This window comes from Erithacus rubecula (assembly GCF_903797595.1).
Source record: "Erithacus rubecula genome assembly, chromosome: 6".
In the NCBI taxonomy this organism is placed as follows: domain Eukaryota; kingdom Metazoa; phylum Chordata; class Aves; order Passeriformes; family Muscicapidae; genus Erithacus; species Erithacus rubecula.
Genome location: NC_136688.1, coordinates 9367087 through 9384358, shown reverse-complemented (window position 1 = coordinate 9384358; position 17272 = coordinate 9367087). Strand labels below are relative to the sequence as shown.

Below are 17272 nucleotides of genomic sequence, written 5' to 3'. Positions count from 1 at the left end.
AAATAAGGGAACATGATAAATAATGATCATCCGCTGGAATTTTGGGAGGATAACAGGAATGGGAATTGTCACAGCCGTCGCAGAGTTCTGCAAAATGGAGAGTTTTGGTGCAAGATGGTGATTAATTCACCCCAATCTGATGGAGCTGGGCTGGTTATTAAGGCTGGCTGAGCTGATCCACGGGAGAGTGCTCACCCCTGCCGAATAATCAACAGGAAAAAATCATCTTTGTCTCCGTATCAGCGCCTGACGAGAGCTGCTGTTAATTTTAAAGAGCAGAACAATCAGATAAGGAGAGCCAGAGGCTGGTTGGAGAGCAGAGCTGGGCTCTGGAGCCGACAGCGGGATGATGACTCCACCCCAAGGCAGTCACAGGACACAGGGTGACCCGGCTGCAGCACTGGGAGCTCTCCCCTCTGCACGGGCTCATCCTGGAAAAACCTTGACATCACTTTTCCTGCTTCCAGAGCCTGCAGAATAAATCACTGTTATTCCCAGAGCTCGCATTGCCTCACCCCAGGTCCTGGCTCAGGGGCACCAGGATGGGTTTGGAAGCTGCAGCCCGCCCTGTGGCATCCTGCTGTCCCTCCCATCCCGTACAGATGATGGACTGGAATCACTTTGCTGGGATTTTCATTCTTTTCCATGTAACCAGGGTGGTTTGTAGAAATAACCAGAGATCCTTGAGACCCTGTCAATTCCAAAGGAGGATGGAATATTTAATGGCCATAAGCTGAAGGAGGGAAGGTTTAGAGTGGAAATCAGGAAGAAATTCTTCCCTGTGAAGGTGCTGAGACCCTGGCACAGGTTGCCCAGGGAAGCTGTGGCTGCCCCTGGATCCCTGGCAGTGTCCAAGGCCAGGCTGGACAGGGCTTGGAGAAACCTGGAATAGTGGAATTTGTCCTTGCCCACGACACAGGGTGGAACTGGATGAGCTTTGAGGTCCCTTCCAACCCAAATTATCCTGGAATTCAGCATCACCACAGGGTGCTGCCAGCTCATGCTTCTGTGGGATCGATTCCTTTGGTCCAGGCTTGTGGAGAACCACATTTTCTTCCTGTTTGGATGGGTGAGAGCCTTTCCTTGCTGCCCCAAGTGCTCTGTCAGCCCTGCCCTCTCCTTGCTCTGACAAGGCAGCAGGTGAATTCTGTCAGACACAATTTTATTTTGCCCCATTTTGAAAGCAAACCCCTGCCAGGCCAGGGCTGTGCCACCACATGGGGTCTCCACTGGCTTTGAGGGGTACAGAAATAATGTCTCATGCAGAGAAAAAGGTAAAATATTGTTTTTAAAAGGTAGAAAGGGGAGGGGGAATGGTGTCTCCTTTGTGATTTACACATTTATCCTGCTTGAAAGTCATTTCCTGCATCTGCTGGCTGGTGTGTACCTGTGCAAAAATTTGGGTTAAACTGTTAAAAGCAGGCTGCCCAGGGCAAGGGTAGAGTCCCCAGCCCTGGAGGGATGGGAAAGGAATGTGGCTTTTGTGGCACTTGGGGACAGGGGTGGGCTCAGCTGTGCTGGGCTTGGATTCGATGATCCCAGAGGGCTTTTCCAGCCTCAACAATTCTCCCTCTGTGGGAGTTATTTCCACACATAGGAAGACTGGTGTTGCTGTAGAAGTGAAAACCACCCCCAGTGAGGCTGCTGCTTTCACCAGCAGGAGTTTGTTTGGTGGAGAGGAGCTCAGCAGCCTGTTTTTTCCCAAAATAAATCCCAATATTGGGAGGTAAAGCCCTTGCTACTCAAATGATGTGTGGCATCACTAACAGCACTGCTCAGACACATCACACTCCCACTCACAACTTCAGTGATTTTGTAAAGAAGTTTTAAAGGGTTTTTTTAATGGTGATTTTAGTACTGACCCATCCCAAGTCTATACTCTCTGTTATAATTTAATTACATATAATGATATGTATGTAACTGTATTTATTATATATGGGAGGGGGGAAAAAGTTAACTCTACATAAAGGATTAATTTAAGGAAATTATTGGTCCATCTTTGCAATGATCAGTTGGATTTTCTTTTGCCCCAGGTGTTTTCCCAGAGCAGGTCAGAGAATCTTGGAATGGTTATTATTTTTACAAGTGAAATGGAAAGAGCTGTTCCCTCAGGTCCCTTCTCCAAAGGAAATGCTTGGTGATGTGGAATTATTTCAGCACAGCTCTTTTGGGTACATTTCTTCCTCAAACATGTTTAAGAACAGGTAAGACAATATAAGGAATCCTCACAGTGCTTGCTACACATAAGAAGAATTTTATTGACTGGGAAATAGGCTGGGGACAGAGAAATTGATGCTTTCTCTCTCTGCACAAACCATTTCTGGGAACAGCTCAGAGTTCTGCACATTTGTCACAGCTTTGTTACATCAGGTGAGAGAGATCTGCATAAGGACAGAGACATAATATAATAAAGGACAGCTAAAGGATAAATTAAAAGGGACATTTAATGACCAAACCAGCAAGACATGAGGCTTGTGCATCACTGGCAGGTGATTCACCCCATTTCTCTAGGTTTAAAAAACAAGGGATTGTTTTACTGGAGAATTCTGAGGGGGACTTTTTTGGGTGGTGAGAATGGGGTGGGAGTTACACCAGGAAAGCTGATGGTGGTGCCCCTATTTGGGTACAGAGACAGGAAACTGGGAGGCTCCAGCAAGAATTTACTCCTAAAGAAGTATTTTCCAACAGCTACATAAATGAACAGGGTATGAATCCGGTGTGGATGAACTCTCAGAAGCACAGCTTCCCCCAGGGAGCTCTGACAGACTGTGCTGCTTCCCTCTACTGACCTCCAGTGTTGGTGCCGAGGCAGAACACACAGATCAGAGAAAAACCAGCACAAAATCAGATTCCTGGATTAGTAAAAGGGAATAACCCTCTGAAGAGTTAAGCAGGGTGAAAAAAACCAATTAAATGCTAAATATATTTTAAGTCAGAGAATTCTATGCAATTCTGTGATGAAAACAAGTTGGTTGTAGCCTCCCTGGATATCCCTCTTGGTTTCCCAGTACAGAATCTCATCTGATCTTTTCCTGGAGAAGCTGAAGGAATAAAGAACTGGTAAAAAATGACCAACAAGAGGAAAAATACTCCCCTACAGTCTATAATAGAGTTTAGGCAATGAAGTGGAATATTGGGGGTACATTACAGAGAGGAATGTGAAATATCTACAACGTCAATGACACCATCAATTTATTGACTGCAGTGAGAGCTTCCTTCAGGGTCCCAAATTCAGAGGTGAGAAATATCCGTCTTCTTCCTGGCACAGCCTGGGGCCAATTCAGACTGAAACAGTGAAGATCTGGAGAAAAAGTGAACTTGGCAGGAGAGGAAAAAAATGCCCAAATGAGTATTGAAAAGGTGAAAGATGAGAGCAAAGTGATTCTCTGCTCTCTTCTAGACCGTGATGTTTTCTGGTGCTTCCCAACAACTGCTTTGGTTGCTGTTGTTGCTGTTTCATGTGCCTCCTGATGGATTCCAAGCAATCCACATCCAGGCTGGAATGATGAGGTGGCTGCAGGCTGGAGAAGATGAATGTGAGGTTTTGGTTCAGCCATTCCCTCTCATCCCTACCAGTGCCAGTCGCTGCCTGCGGAGCTCCAGAGCTGGAATTTGGTGTGTTGGGGGCTCTTCCTTTTAAAGATTACTTTTTCAATCACTGATAATTTGCTCTGTGCCCCCCTTCCTGCTATTCCTACACATCTTCCTGGGGGCTGGGATAAGAGGCAGCCCCGGGCAGGGCTGGGGGCTCTCACTGCTCTGCAGCCGGAGGCTCCTCCTCGTTGTCCGGCTTCTCCGGCTGCGATTCCGGTGGGATGAGGCACTGCACCTCCTCGGAGCTGATGGCCACCTTGTCAGGCTGCAGCCAGCGCTTCAGGTGCTCCAGAGTGCTGGGGACAGCAAAGGGACACCTCTGTGAGAGCAGGGAGTGAAGCAGCTGCCCAGGAACACACAGGAGAAGCGACAGGAAAAGCCTCCGTGGGAATTCCTAACGTTTCATGCTCTGATTTCTCTCAGGGCCCTGCACAGGATCTCTTTCACCCTTCACACACCTCAAGCTCTCCTCTGTCTCTGCAGCCAAAGCCTCCAACTCAATCAGACAGAGAATAGGGTTAGATGGGATATTGGGAAGAAATTATTCCCTGTGAGGGTGCTGAGGGCACAGCAGCCCAGAGAAGCTGTGGCTGCTCCATCCCTGGAAATGTTCAAAGCCAGGCTGGATGGGTTTGGAGCAACCTGGGATAGTGGAAGGTGTCCCTGCACAGGGCAGGTGGAACTGGATGGGCCTAAAGGTCCCTTCCAACTCAACCAATCTGTGATTCCAGGAGCTTCCAGCTTTCTGGGCTGGAAGTAAAAAACCTCTTGTTCAAACAAACCAAACCACCAACTACCTCTCTGTGATGAAGATCAGGAAGTATGAGGGGAAAGGGAACAAAACCAAAGCAGGAAGAATATCTCAAAATGAATGAGCATTAATAGCACTGAAAGGTTAAAAACCTATATAGCCATAAGTCTAACACCATAAGTCAGTGCACTTAAAAGTTAAGGCTTGTTTAATTACATCAGTGGGAGCGACTCAAAACTTCAGCACCATTCAGGACTGACCTCTAACTTCACAGTCAAATTCTAGGGACTGAAATTCTTTTGTGGATAACATCCTCACCCTTTAAAGACAGTAGAAAGAGCACATAAAGGCTTGGTTTTAAATATAAATCACACTGAAGTTAACTCAGACCAAAGAAACCATCTGAAACCTCCTTATAAACAAGGATTACTTTTCAGAATTCTGGCTTAAGTAGATTTGCTTCAAGGGAGATAAATAATCTTCTTGTCATCCAGAAGCAATCATGGAAAATGTCAGCTGAGAAATGAGGGATTTGGAGAGCGTTCCATGTGATTGGGAATGGGAGATTGCTTAGGAAAAGAGCTCCCATCTTACTTCTGACATCATCTGTGAGAGGGCAATGGGGAAGAGAGCAGAAGCACTCTAAGAGAGGCAGGGAAGGGAAATCTCATCCCAGGACTGGCACCAACCCCAAATGCCCATCTGAGACCCACTGGACATTCCCTCCTCTGCTCCACTCCTTCCCTACCCAGCGTGTGAGGAGGGAAATCACTGAGTAGGTCCCAGCTGCTCCCATACAGTCTGAGGGGTGCAAAGATCAGAAGGGAGCACTGCAAGCTCAAACTCCACATGCTCTGTGCTCCCTCCAGCCCAACCCCAATGGGCATTCCCAAAATGCTGCAGGAATCCCGTGGCAGCCTCTTCAAGCTGCAGGGAGACAGAATCTCTGTGTAATGCCCTGACAGAACCTTGTTCTAGTTTTTAAGGGTAAGAGGTGACCCCTTCCCACTGACTGGCTCGTTACCTCTCATCAGCATCGTGGCCCTCAACGTAACATTCAGCCTCAAACTTCTCCTGCAGGAACCTGTCCCAGCATTCCTTCTTGGCCTGGGACAGCGTGCGCAGCATGTCCTTGGAAGTCACCTCCTGGGACAGGCCCTTGATCCTCATCAGTCTTCTCTCTGTGAGGAGAACAGGGGGTAGTGATATCTTGGTTATGTTGGGCTTTTTTTTATGGAAGGAGAGAAGGATCTGGACTTGTACATCCAAAAGTAATTTAAATTAACTTTTCAAGAATAATTTCTCTTTTAAAAGTAATTTCCTCCCTGTATTTCAAGCCTGCATGGCTCTCTTTCTGATATATACACAAGATGATGTTTTTCAGGTGATGCTGCTGAAGGAAATAAGGTTTGTGCAATCAGCCAACTGAGCCCATTTGGGGTTTTAATAACTTTCACACTTACTGCTCAGTTTCCATGAAATCACACAGGAGGGCACAGATCTCGCAGGCACCGAGTTCCCACAATTTCCATGCAAATTGGAATATAAATCACTCTCATTGCACTACTTGGTGCACTGTGAAACAGCAACAAAGCCACGATGAAAGTTCTGGCAGAAATAAAAGCTTTAAAAGCCACTTCTGCCACCTGTTCTGTTGCTGTATGCAGCCTCCTACTTACTGTGGAGGGTAAGAACCAGTTTTTTCAGTTTTTACTTTATAAAAGGCTCCTTTGAGTGGCAGAGATGAAGAAGCTCTGACTGAGCTCCACTGCTGCACTTGAAGAAAAGGAGTCAGATTCTGTGCTAAACAGCGGGGAGACTTTTTGACCGCAGTTAAACAGAGCAGTGACCAGCACCTCGGCAGCGGAGACACTCACCCAGGGATGCTAAATACACCTCTGAGTCGTTCAGGGGTGCCCAGGGCTTCAGGGCAGGTCGGGAAGAGTTCCCCGACCCGCTGTCCTGGGAGTAGGAATCCAGGAAGGAGTCTGTGAAAGCATCGCCGGCGTCCTTGTGCTCGGGATGCGGCAGACAGGAGCAGATCTCAGCCCAGAGGTCCTCGCTGGGCCGGGTCACCACGGAGTCCACGCTCTCGATCATCCTCATCCTGGGATCCTGCCACGGGGGGAATACACGGTGAGCACCGAGCCGATCCGCCCGCCAGGCCTCCGCCACCTCCCTCCCTCCCTCCCTCCCTCCCTTCCCCGCTCTGCCCAAGCCACGCCGGGCATCCCGGGAATTCTCATCCCACCAGGACGCCCGGCCGCCCTCTAGCAGCGACGTTCCCTCCGTGAGGCGGAGGGGCCGCCCCGCTCCCGCACCCACCGCCCCGCGCTCCGGGCACCGCGGCAGCTCCGCCCGCGCCTCGCCGGCCCCGCCCCGGCCAATCACCGCCGCCACCGCCGCCGAGTCCGGCCAATCACCGCGCGCCGCCGGCGGAGCGAGCGCGCCCATTGGTCCGCAGGCTGAGGGGCGCTGACGCCGCCGCGCCTCCATGTTGGCAGAGGGCGGAAGTTGTCCCGGGCGGCGCAGGCGAGTGCGGTGTGACATCCTTGAGCCCGTGTCACAGTTGCCATGGCTCAGTGAGGGCGGGATGTGTTTCTGCGGGACACCGGGAGCTCTGGCGTGGCTCTGAAGCCCCTCTCTCCGCAGGCCGCTGCCGTGTCCGTGGGATGAGCCAGCTGCCGTCCGGCGCCGTGCTGGCACTCATGGGGCTGCTCTTCGCCAGGACCATGGCCTGGACATCCAGCGGGAAAACGCACGCGGAGTTGGTCAACAACCTCTACAGTGAGTCCCGGCAGCATCCCCTGGAGTGTCAGTGTACGGATATTTAATGTCTGCCTGTGGATATTTAGTGTCACACCGTGTGACGCTGCTCACTCGGAAGGGCTGGGGTTAATGGTGCTGAGTTTCGGCGCTTGCCCCAGCCTGAACGCGTTCTATTTATAACTGGAAACAAGCTGTTATGCCAGAAGGGGCAGGAAAGTCTCTCCACCTTCCTTCCTTGCCTCTGGAAGTCTGTGGCGCCCTGTAAAGTGCTGCCTCTCGGTGTTCCGAGCCCGAGACATCCATGCTGGAGACATCCCGGGGGCTGGAATGGTGCCCGGTGCTCCCGCTCCGCTCAGGACAGCGGGCTGGAACACACATGAAAACAGCTGTAAACTTCCCCAGAATTCCCGCAGAAAGGTGTTAAGAGATGTTGGATATCTCTGCAGTCGTTGCCCTTGAGTTCAGTGCTGAAACCTGAACCGGAGTCTCCATTTCCTGCCGTGAAAGTGACTCCGATTCTCTCCCTTACACCTGGCAGCGCCAGAAGTGTTGTGGATACTGGTGGCCACGCTCTGGAGATGGGCTGGGCTCCTATGGGAATGGGAAAGGGTGTGCTTCCATCATCTTTGGTTTGCTGTCTCTCTTAGATCCCTTATTAATTCCACAAACTCCTTGAAGTGTGCTTCTCCTTTCTAATCTCTTCTTGCTTGCTGGAATGCCAAGGATTTCAGTCCTGCCTGTCTCCCTTTTCCTTCTTTCCCAGAAAAAGGGATCATTAAGTCTCAGCGAGTCTTTGATGTGCTGTTGGCTACGGACAGAGGTCACTACATCAAGTATTTCCCATACATGGATTCTCCTCAATCCATTGGTGAGTCACCTCTGGCAAAACATTTGCTGTCAGCAGGGCACAGGGTGCCTTGGCAGGTGCTCCATGGTCTAGTTGTGGAATCCCTATCCCTGGAAGTGTCCAATCCCAGGCTGGATGGGCCTTGGAGCAACCTGGTCCATGGCGAGGACTGGGAATGGATGAGCTTTAAGGTCCCTTCCAACCCAAATCATCCTGTGATTCTGTGAAAGGAGACAAGTGTTTTCCTGTGTTTAGGGGGTGATGGGGGACAAATAAGGACTGTTCCTATTGGGAATTTTATTCCTTATTAAATAACTTGTGTCACCCATTTCTTTTTAGGCTACAAGGCTACGATCAGTGCCCCACACATGGTAAGGTGAAAACTCCTCACTTTCAACAGAAATAGAGGGAATTGCTTATTTATCTTTTTATATTTAATTTTTCTTCAAGTAGAAAACTGAAACATCCCTGATTATCCTGCTTGTTTCTTTAGAAATTTTCATTTTAATAGGAGTTTCCCCTATACTCTTGGAGTTGCTTTAAAAGTGTGCTTCGATAGGAATTCCATGTTGTCCCTTTTTTTGCATGTGATCTTTTTTCCTGCTGTTTCACATCTAATTCCTGAGCCTCTGCCTAAATGATGTCCTGCAAAAGATCTTCCTGGTCTGACACTTGAGTTTTGCTCTGGAAGTGTCAGGCACGAGGCCAGGTGTGCTGTGATTAAATCAGAAAACAAGGAAAAGCGTTGGAAGGGGAGATTCACCCCGGGATGTTTCCCACTTTCCTTGTCCTGGGTGTCCCTGCAGCACGCCCACGCGCTGGAGCTGCTCAAGGATCAGCTGGTGGAAGGTGCCAAGGCGCTGGATGTGGGATCTGGGAGCGGATACCTCACGGCGTGCTTCGCCAGGATGGTGAGCTCGTGGTATTCCCAGCCTGCAAAGCACATCCCTTAGTCAGCTGATAGAACTGGGACTGCTCAGCCTTAAAACCAAGGACAGGGCACAGCGCTTGCACCTCCTCTTCAGAAACTCTGCTCTGGAGTTTCTTCCTGGAAATTCCCCACTTCCCACTCTTCCATAGTGGAGGCATCAGGTGTCAGACTGATGTTCTTTCCAGATTGGCCCGACAGGAAAAGCTGTGGGTGTGGAGCACATCAAGGAGCTGGTGCACGAATCCATCCGGAATGTCCAAGAGGACGATCCCACGCTGCTCAGCTCCGGCCGTGTGAAGCTCGTGGGTGAGCTCCCTGCAATCCCCGGGGTTTTCCCTCGGCTCTGCTCCTCAAAGTCCTTCCAGTCTGTGTTGATTCCTTGAGTTGTTATGCCAACCAAAGTCTTCCCTGCGTGTTTTCTCTCTGCAGTTGGAGATGGCAGGCAGGGATACCCCGAGGAGGCTCCTTATGATGCCATCCATGTGGGAGCAGCTGCAGCCACCGTCCCCAAGGAGGTGAGTGGCCATGGTTTGAAGGACAGGTGTCTGCCAATACAGGCAGAAGCTTCTCTTTCCAATGGAGAATGTAAACCCCCTTCCTCCAAATTATTATTATAATATTGAAATTAAGGGGCTTTCAGGCAAAGATATGGCAATTGGGAATAACAGTTCTTTACTAGGAAAATTTAAATGGAAATGCAGTATTACAAAGAACATCCCAACCCTGACAGAGCCAGAATACAGCCTGACACCCTGTCAGTCAGTCAGGGTGTTGGTAGCAGTCCCATTAAGTGGTGGCTACAGTCCCCCTGCAGTGGCAGATGTGGATCAGCTGAAGCAGTGCTCCTGTAGAAGGCTGCAGCTTTCCTCTGAAGGTCCAGGGATGATGTGGAAAGGTCCAGTTTTCCACTGGAATCCAGTGGAAAGATGGATAACTTACTGTCCAAAATCTCAGTTTTTATCTAGGTAGGAAAGGCTTGGCTCCTCCCCCTGCCTGGAGCATCTCCCAATGGGATGATGTAATTGGATCAGTCACACAGTGGGAGTTAATGGGCCAGCAGCAGATGATATCTTCCTGGAGGGAGGATGGGTTTTGGAAAAGAGAAAGATGATTGCCCACCTGGTCTTAAAGATGGCCCATTAGCAGATAGTATGTGCCACAGAGATATGGAAATCACTGCCCCACCCAGCTTCAACAGATGCTGATAGAATACACATTTCTGGCCACATCAACCCAACACATGCTGGAAGTTTATTTTCTGTCGTGGCCTTCGCAGCACTGCTAACTCCCCTTGTGGGGCTGTTTTTGCCTCTGCTGAGCGGGTTTCTCCGTGCTGCAGCTGCTGGAGGAGCTGAAGCCGGGCGGGCGGCTGATCGTGCCCGTGGGGCCCGAGGGAGCGAACCAGGTGCTGATGCAGTACGACAAGACCAGCGAGGGGCACATCGTGGAGACACAGCTCATGGGCGTCATCTACGTCCCCCTCACGGACAAGGAGAAGCAGTGGCCTCGGTAAAACCTGCTCTTCCTTGAGGAACAATCCTTCCTCTCCTTCTGAGCTTGCTCTCCTTGACTTTGCTGACCGAGTCCTGGATTCTTGCATATGCTGTTTGTGGGGGAAAAAAAACCAGGAGAGAACACCTTGGCAAAGCAAGGGGGTTCTTCTTTCTCTGGAGCCTATGTGTGTTTTTAAATTCCACAGAAGTGAGGGAGTAGTAACTGTTGGTTTTCCTTTGCCTCAGGGATGACCTCTGACACACGGATGGATATCTCTAAAGGCACCTCAGAAAGTTCATGAGAGGGACTTAGGCCTGTAGATGGTCGGTATGGTTTCGCTTTTTAATGGAAGTTTCATCAGTGGATAAAGGGACGTTCTGCTTCAGAGGAGCTCATTCCTGAGGGATGGAGAACAGGGACAGGACCAGGGGAGGCTTTTGGAGGCCGTGGCAGCTTCCAGGGATCCCAGCACCTGCAGATAAACTCTCCGATAAACTCTAGATAACATCAATTCACAGAGAATGCTGAAAACAGACAGGAGTACTTAAAGCTTCACTAAAACCACTTTAACATCGACTACTCTGCCTAATGCTTGGCGAAAATAAGTCGCAATTAGTGTCTCGGAGCAGCAATGTACCCTGATTTGTCGATTTTTAGAATATGGGAGCGTGTTCTCTTCCTGCCTGTATCAACTAATTCAATGATGGGCATCAACACTGGATTTTGAGGTTATGAAAAATGCTCGTTTCTTGGAGTTCTTTTCGTTCTGGTTGGGATTGTGCAAAACGCTCGTTTCTGGGCTTCTCCCTTTTTGGGATTACGAAAAATGCGCATTTCTTGGCTTTTCTGATCGGGGTTATTAATAAATGCTCATGTTTCCGCTCTTCCCTGACGTGTCGCTCCCACAAGGGGGTGACAGAGGAGGCCCACATGGGGCAGGCGGGCTGCGGGGAGGCTCGAGAGTCATTTGTGGAGCGGTTCTGAGGTGAGAAACTCCTCGGGGGTTAAATAAATAAAGGCGCTCTCGCTCCTCCATGGCCTCCTTCCCCCGCTCCCTCTCGACGCGGAGTGGGGAGGCGGGAACTGGAGGGGGGCGTGGCCTGGAGGTGCCGGGCCGCGCTGATTGGCTGCGGCGCGCGGCGCAGCGCGATGCGTCACGACCTGCGGCGCGCGGTGTGGCCGGCGTGGGTGCGCGCGGCGGGCAGCGGGGTCCGGCCGCCGCCGCCGCCCCGCGGGGACATGGCGGAGCCGGGACCCGACCCCAGCCGAGCCCAGGAGGAGGAGCCGGGCCCCGCCGGCAAGGAGGAGGAGGCGGCGCCGGCCCCCAAGAAGCGGCGGCTGGCGGGCGGCGAGCGGTACGTGCCGCCGCCGCGGAAGCTGAACACCGGCGTGAGCTTCGGCGCCGAGCACTTCGCCGAGACCTCGTACTACTTCGAGGGCGGCCTGCGCAAGGTGCGCCCCTACTACTTCGACTTCCGCACGTACTGCAAGGGGCGCTGGGTGGGCCGCAGCCTCCTGCACGTCTTCGGCACCGAGTTCCGAGCGCAGCCCCTCGCCTATTACCGCGCCGCCGCCCGCGCCGGCCGCCTGCGCCTCAACGAGGAGCCCGTGCGCGACCTGGACATCGTGCTCAAGGTGGGCGGGCCGCGGGGGCAGAGCCCGGCCTGAGCGTCACCCCCTGAGCTGCGTGCTCGCATAACAGGGCCAGGAGTGGGACTCGATCGTCCTGATGGGTTCCTTTCAGTTCGGCAGATTCTGCGATTCTGTGGAGGGTTTGAAGGGGAAATCGGGTCTTCCAGGGTATCCCTGCCTCACTGGATTCGGGAATGTGTGGATGCTACATCCCCACATGTGCCCCACAGCTTCCTTGGCTCTTAGGAGCCAAGTGGTGACACACACACTATCCTAAATCCGGGATGCCAGGAGAAAGGGCTTTAATTCTTCTCCCACGGTGTCAAGTCCCTGTTGTTTGCGGCCGGGTGGGTGGTTGCACGGGCTGGATTCGGGCTAACTATCCGTATCCCTTCCAGAACAACGACTTCCTGAGGAACACGGTGCACCGGCACGAGCCGCCGGTCACGGCGCAGCCCATCCGCATCCTGGCGGAGGACGAGGAGGTGGTGGTGGTGGACAAGCCCTCCTCCCTGCCCGTGCACCCGTGCGGCAGATTCCGGCACAACACGGTCATCTTCATCCTGGGCAAGGAGCACGGGCTGCGGGAGCTGCACACCCTGCACCGCCTGGACCGCATGACCTCGGGCGTGCTCATGTTCGCCAAGAGCGCCGCCGTGTCCAAGCGCATCGACGAGCAGGTCCGGCAGCGCCAGGTGAGGCCGTGGAGCTGCTGTGCTCCAAATGAGCTCAAGCTCCCCAGACAACTCATGGCTGTGTTGCTGTTCTCACCTGTTGGTCCTTCGCTAATAGGAGACAGAGTAAAAGTTGAGTTTGGTAATGCCGGATTGGAAGGGAGCTCTGAAAAAATTTAATTGATAAGATTACATTGAAAACCCTAAAAAATTTAACTGCATTTGCTGATAGCGGATTGGAAGTGATCTCCTAAAAATTCAGTTCAATGTGGTAGTTTAATTTAATAAGGGGTCTCCTACAAATTTAATTGAATTTGATAATATTAAATGGAAAAGGGTCTCCTAAAACTTTTATTGATTTTGGTAATTTTAGGTTGAAACTGATCGCCTAAAAATTGAAATTATTTTGGTAATATTGGGTTGAAGGGGATCTTCTTCCCTAAGTGATTGTGCAAACTTACTGAGACCATGCAAACCAGAGAGGAAATTTGACTTTAAGTAGCTGCTTTAATTTTTTTTCCCCTTTCCTGTTGTAATAAATTGCGGGCAGAGGGAGGAGGAGCAGGGCTGGAGCTTGGCTGTGTTTCCCACTGTGTTTCCTTGCTGTGGTGTTTCCCGGCAGCTGGAGAAGGAGTATGTCTGCCGGGTGGTGGGGGAGTTCCCGGAGCACGAGGTGCTGTGCGAGGAGCCCATCCTGGTGGTCTCCTACAAGGTGGGCGTTTGCCGCGTGGATCCCAAGGGGAAGCCCTGCCAGACCCTCTTCCAGAGGCTCAGCTACAACGGCAGCAGCAGCGTGGTGAGGTGCCTGCCGCGCACGGGCCGCACGCACCAGATCCGCGTCCACCTGCAGTTCCTGGGACACCCCATCGTCAACGACCCCATCTACAACATGGCGGCCTGGGGCCCCCACAGGGGCAAGGGCGGCAACATCGGGAAGACGGATGAGGAGCTCCTGAAGGACTTGGTGGAGGAGCATCGCTCCAAACAGAGCCTGGAGGTCTTGGGTATTGGGGAGGAGGACTTGAGCTGCGGTGAAAGTAAAGACTGTGGGAATTCAGGTGACTGCGCAAAGTCTGCAGAGGATGATCCTATAAACGGGAATTCCTTCCCTGCTGAGGACAAGAAGGAGCCTGAGAGGAACGATGTAGCAGCTTGTCCGCTGAACTCTGATATCAACCTGGAAACGCTTGATAAGGACAAAGAGCTGAGTTTGTGTGGAAATGAGGATGGGCAAGCAGGGAAGAAGGGTTGGGAAGAGAAGGACCCTTTGTGTGTGGAGTGCAGGAGCAGCAGGCGGGACCCGTCTCCCAAGGAGCTGGTGATGTTCCTGCACGCCCTGCGCTACAAGGGCACAGACTTTGAGTACTGCTCCAGCATGCCTGAGTGGGCCATGGAGCACTGGGAGGAGTGACCAGGACACCCAGCACCTGCAGCACTGCTGGTGTGCACAGACCAAAGATGGACTTGCCATTGTGGTTGAGTTGAACAAAGTGTGCCTTGAGCCGGGCTGAGAGGGATCAGTGGGGCTGGAGAGCTGTCCTGCTTCCCACAGGTAAAAATGGGCAGGGAAACGAGGCTAAAACAGGAGTTTTGTGTTGCCTTTCAGTGAACTGGCACTTGAGGGCAGCAAGGACTGAACTCTGCTTGGCACAGGCAGCTTTGCCTTCACCTCAATGGGTTCTGGATCAATTATCCACATGGATAATGGAGTGCATGCACTAAAAGTTGAAAACTGATTTTTATTCCAACCTGCTGTGTTCCTGTGTCTTACAGTAAGAGCTGCTGGATGTCATGTCATAAAAAAACCTGGTTTTACTGTATTTTATTGTCAGACTGATTTCAAAATTACAAGATTGCTCCTGAGAACACTGTGAGTTAAAACCAGAACACTGTGATCTGTTTCGTGCCTGCTGTTTGTCAGCAAGATCCACTTGCCTTTGAAATTACCAATATTCATTCAAATAATTAATTTAGTAGCTCAGGGTGCAAGTATTGGTTTTGGAGGTACTGTTCCCCAGATTTTACCTTGAAGAGATTTTTTTAATATCACTTCAGTATGACAATCAGCTTTCAAGAAAAACAAAAGCAGTTTTATGAAGCAGAAGACTTTTTAAAAAATAATTTTATGTGAATGATAAATATCACCAGAGTTCTTATTTTCATCAGTGTTTACATGGTTGACTCTTGGTTTCTGGGAAGGTTTTTGTATTAATTCTGGAGATCTCAGGTTGGCCAGCCCACATGAATTAATACCTTCCTCCTAAAATCACTTAATGATGTCACCAGGGTCAGGACATGGCTACCAAATCACAATAAACCTTTATTTGCTTCCAGTAGCCCAAAAGATCCAAGTGGTGTCTTTCTCTGCTGGATAATCCAGGTGATTATGAGTATTTCCATAAAAATTTCTCTCAGGTTTGAGCTTTGCTCTTCCACATCCTGTCAATGGTTTAATGATTCTAATTCAATTCCAGATATTTGGAGAGAGGATGCTAAAAATCTGTGTTATCTAAATTTTTGATACATTGGAATACACCTTTCTTGGAAATAAATGGAACTTGGGCACCTTCAGTGTATAAAAAAGGGTGGCTGGAGCTGTTACTGGATTTGGGTGCAAGGGAAAGGGGGTAGATTTAGGGATGACAGTTAAATTAGACTTCCATGTGTCCCAAGTTATCCTGGCAGGTTTTTTGGTCAGAAATTTCTGTTACAAAAAAAGGCTCTGTCAGGGGTTGTTCTGACTGAGATTGGGGCCAGAAGGCCTGATGAGGAACTGGAGCTCAACACTGCTTTTTATCCTTTTCCTGGAATAATGGCTGCAGTTGGCAACTTTTAATTTCCTGGTCAATAAACCCATGGGCTTCTGTATCCAAGATTCTTTGAACAATGAAAATTTAGGATTTATTTCACAAGGATCCTACCTCTAATTGCATTTAATTCTATTTTATTTAAAGTCAAAACAGTGTTTGATGTTTTGTTAGCTGGGCAAATGTTGCTGTTGGAGATGCCCTGTGATAAATTCCCATCTGAGTTTGGGTCTGAGGTAAATACTGGATTCTGGTTGTGGGCATAAAGTTTTCCTACAAAATGTAGGTCCTGGAAGAATTCCTTTCTTTAGTACACCTTTACCTCAACATGCCTTAACAGTGCTGGGTTAGGTTTGGACTTGATCTTCAAGGTCTTTTCCATCCTAGACAATCTTACATTTCTGTCTTTATCAGGAGAGTGTCTATCTCTCTGTGCTAGAGCACTTTTCCATACAAATAAACCCTCCTGGCAAACTTCCCTGTGCGGGACTGACTGGAATTGGCCCCTAAACACTCACCTTCCACACAGTAAATCTTGTCCAGTTGTGTTTTAACCCATACATTGTGGTTGGGAACCTTTTTTTAAGTGGACCATGGATGGCCTAGGTAGAGAGGAAAAATTTTCCTGTATATTATCAATGCACTCATTTATACTTTTTTAAATTGCCATAACCTGATGGAAGGCAAAGCCAAGTGCAGTAATTACTTATCTGAAGAGAATTTGATGGAGTTTCCAGTGAGTGGCTGAAATGTTAAAGCCCATCCAGTCCCACCTCCCTGCCATGGGTAGGGACACCTTCCACTATCCCAAGGTGTTCCAAGCCCTGAGCAAGCTGGTCTTGGACAATTCCAGGGACTCAGCTTCTCTGGGCAGCCTACTCACCCTCCCAGGGAAGGATTTATTCCCAATATCCCATCTAAATCTCTCCTTTTCCAGTTCAGAGCCATTCCCCCTTATCCAAAGTCCATCCCTTGAAGCCCCTGTAGGCACTGGAACAGGCTCTAAGGGTTCCCTGGAGTCTTCTCTTTTCCAGTTCCAATCCCAGTTCTCCCAGCCTTTCCTCATTTTCCATCCCTCTAGTTCTTACGAAGGTCCCAGCCAGCCCTAATAGGACGTTTTGTTGGGATTCCAGAGGAGGTTGAGATTAAAAGGGATTTGTTGCCAGTGTCAGAGCTGGAAGCTCTGCAGCAGAGCCGTGTTCTGAGGAAAGGAGGTAAATCAGGCTACATGGAGAGGCACCACAGGAAGCTGGATACTGGGTGAGACCCTTCAGTCCCTCGGGGCACTCTGTCCTGGCTGTGACCCCGAAATTCCTTGGGGCGCTATCCTGGGTGACCCCTGGATCTCTCATGACGCTCCCTCCTGGCTGCAATCCCTAGAATCTTTGGGACAGTGTCTTGTGGTCCTGAATCCCCCGGGATGCTGGATCCTGTCTGTCCCGGGTGCCGCCTACACTTTTCCTTCTCCCCATAAGGACCGAAGGGAGAGGCGGGAAGGAGAGGGGTCCCCTTGGAAGTGTGTGTGTGGGAAAAAAATTTAATGCGAGGAAAAAGAAAATTTTGACTCCCGACGAGGATGGGATTCGAACCCACGCGTGCAGAGCACAATGGATTAGCAGTCCATCGCCTTAACCACTCGGCCACCTCGTCACATCGGCTGCTGCTTCACCCGACCTATAAGGAAGTGCACCCACCGCTCCCACCATCTCCTCCCGCCTGCCGCTTCCCTGCGCGGCGGCGCCGCTTCCGCGGCCCTAAACGGGCACGGTGCGG

At 50.5% G+C, this 17272-nt stretch overlaps 3 protein-coding genes across 9 annotated transcripts; 2 read left to right on the top strand and 1 right to left on the bottom strand.

The window, feature by feature from the left end:
- Positions 1-2234: 2234 nt before the first annotated feature.
- Positions 2235-6733, bottom strand: CCDC32 (coiled-coil domain containing 32). Of its 5 annotated transcripts, none has more exons than XM_079308638.1 (4): positions 6671-6733; positions 6223-6460; positions 5370-5526; positions 2235-3890 (listed from the first exon to the last, which is right to left on the bottom strand). In XM_079308638.1, the coding sequence occupies exons 2-4, from the start codon at positions 6449-6451 to the stop codon at positions 3752-3754; spliced, it is 525 nt and encodes a 174-aa protein (XP_079164764.1). In that variant the 5' UTR covers positions 6452-6460; positions 6671-6733; the 3' UTR covers positions 2235-3751. The 5 variants fall into 5 exon arrangements, with proteins under 5 accessions (XP_079164764.1, XP_079164767.1, XP_079164766.1 ...); XM_079308641.1 differs by having other exon boundaries at positions 6690-6732; XM_079308640.1 differs by having other exon boundaries at positions 6667-6716.
- Positions 6734-6833: 100 nt separating this feature from the next.
- LOC306803563 (protein-L-isoaspartate(D-aspartate) O-methyltransferase-like) lies at positions 6834-11125 on the top strand. 3 transcript variants are annotated; one of them, XM_079309122.1, is made up of 9 exons: positions 6834-6877; positions 6998-7132; positions 7878-7982; positions 8301-8332; positions 8768-8872; positions 9078-9198; positions 9322-9407; positions 10232-10401; positions 10632-11125. In XM_079309122.1, exons 2-9 carry the CDS (start codon positions 7018-7020, stop codon positions 10642-10644), a joined length of 747 nt encoding a protein of 248 aa, XP_079165248.1. In that variant the 5' UTR covers positions 6834-6877; positions 6998-7017; the 3' UTR covers positions 10645-11125. The 3 variants fall into 3 exon arrangements, with proteins under 3 accessions (XP_079165248.1, XP_079165247.1, XP_079165249.1); XM_079309121.1 differs by lacking the exon at positions 6834-6877 and having other exon boundaries at positions 6884-7132; XM_079309123.1 differs by lacking the exons at positions 6834-6877; positions 10632-11125 and having other exon boundaries at positions 6884-7132; positions 10232-10541.
- Positions 11126-11474: 349 nt separating this feature from the next.
- RPUSD2 (RNA pseudouridine synthase domain containing 2) lies at positions 11475-15977 on the top strand. The gene is made up of 3 exons (XM_079309120.1): positions 11475-12021; positions 12417-12713; positions 13315-15977. Exons 1-3 carry the CDS (start codon positions 11536-11538, stop codon positions 14101-14103), a joined length of 1572 nt encoding a protein of 523 aa, XP_079165246.1. The 5' UTR covers positions 11475-11535; the 3' UTR covers positions 14104-15977.
- Positions 15978-17272: the final 1295 nt, after the last annotated feature.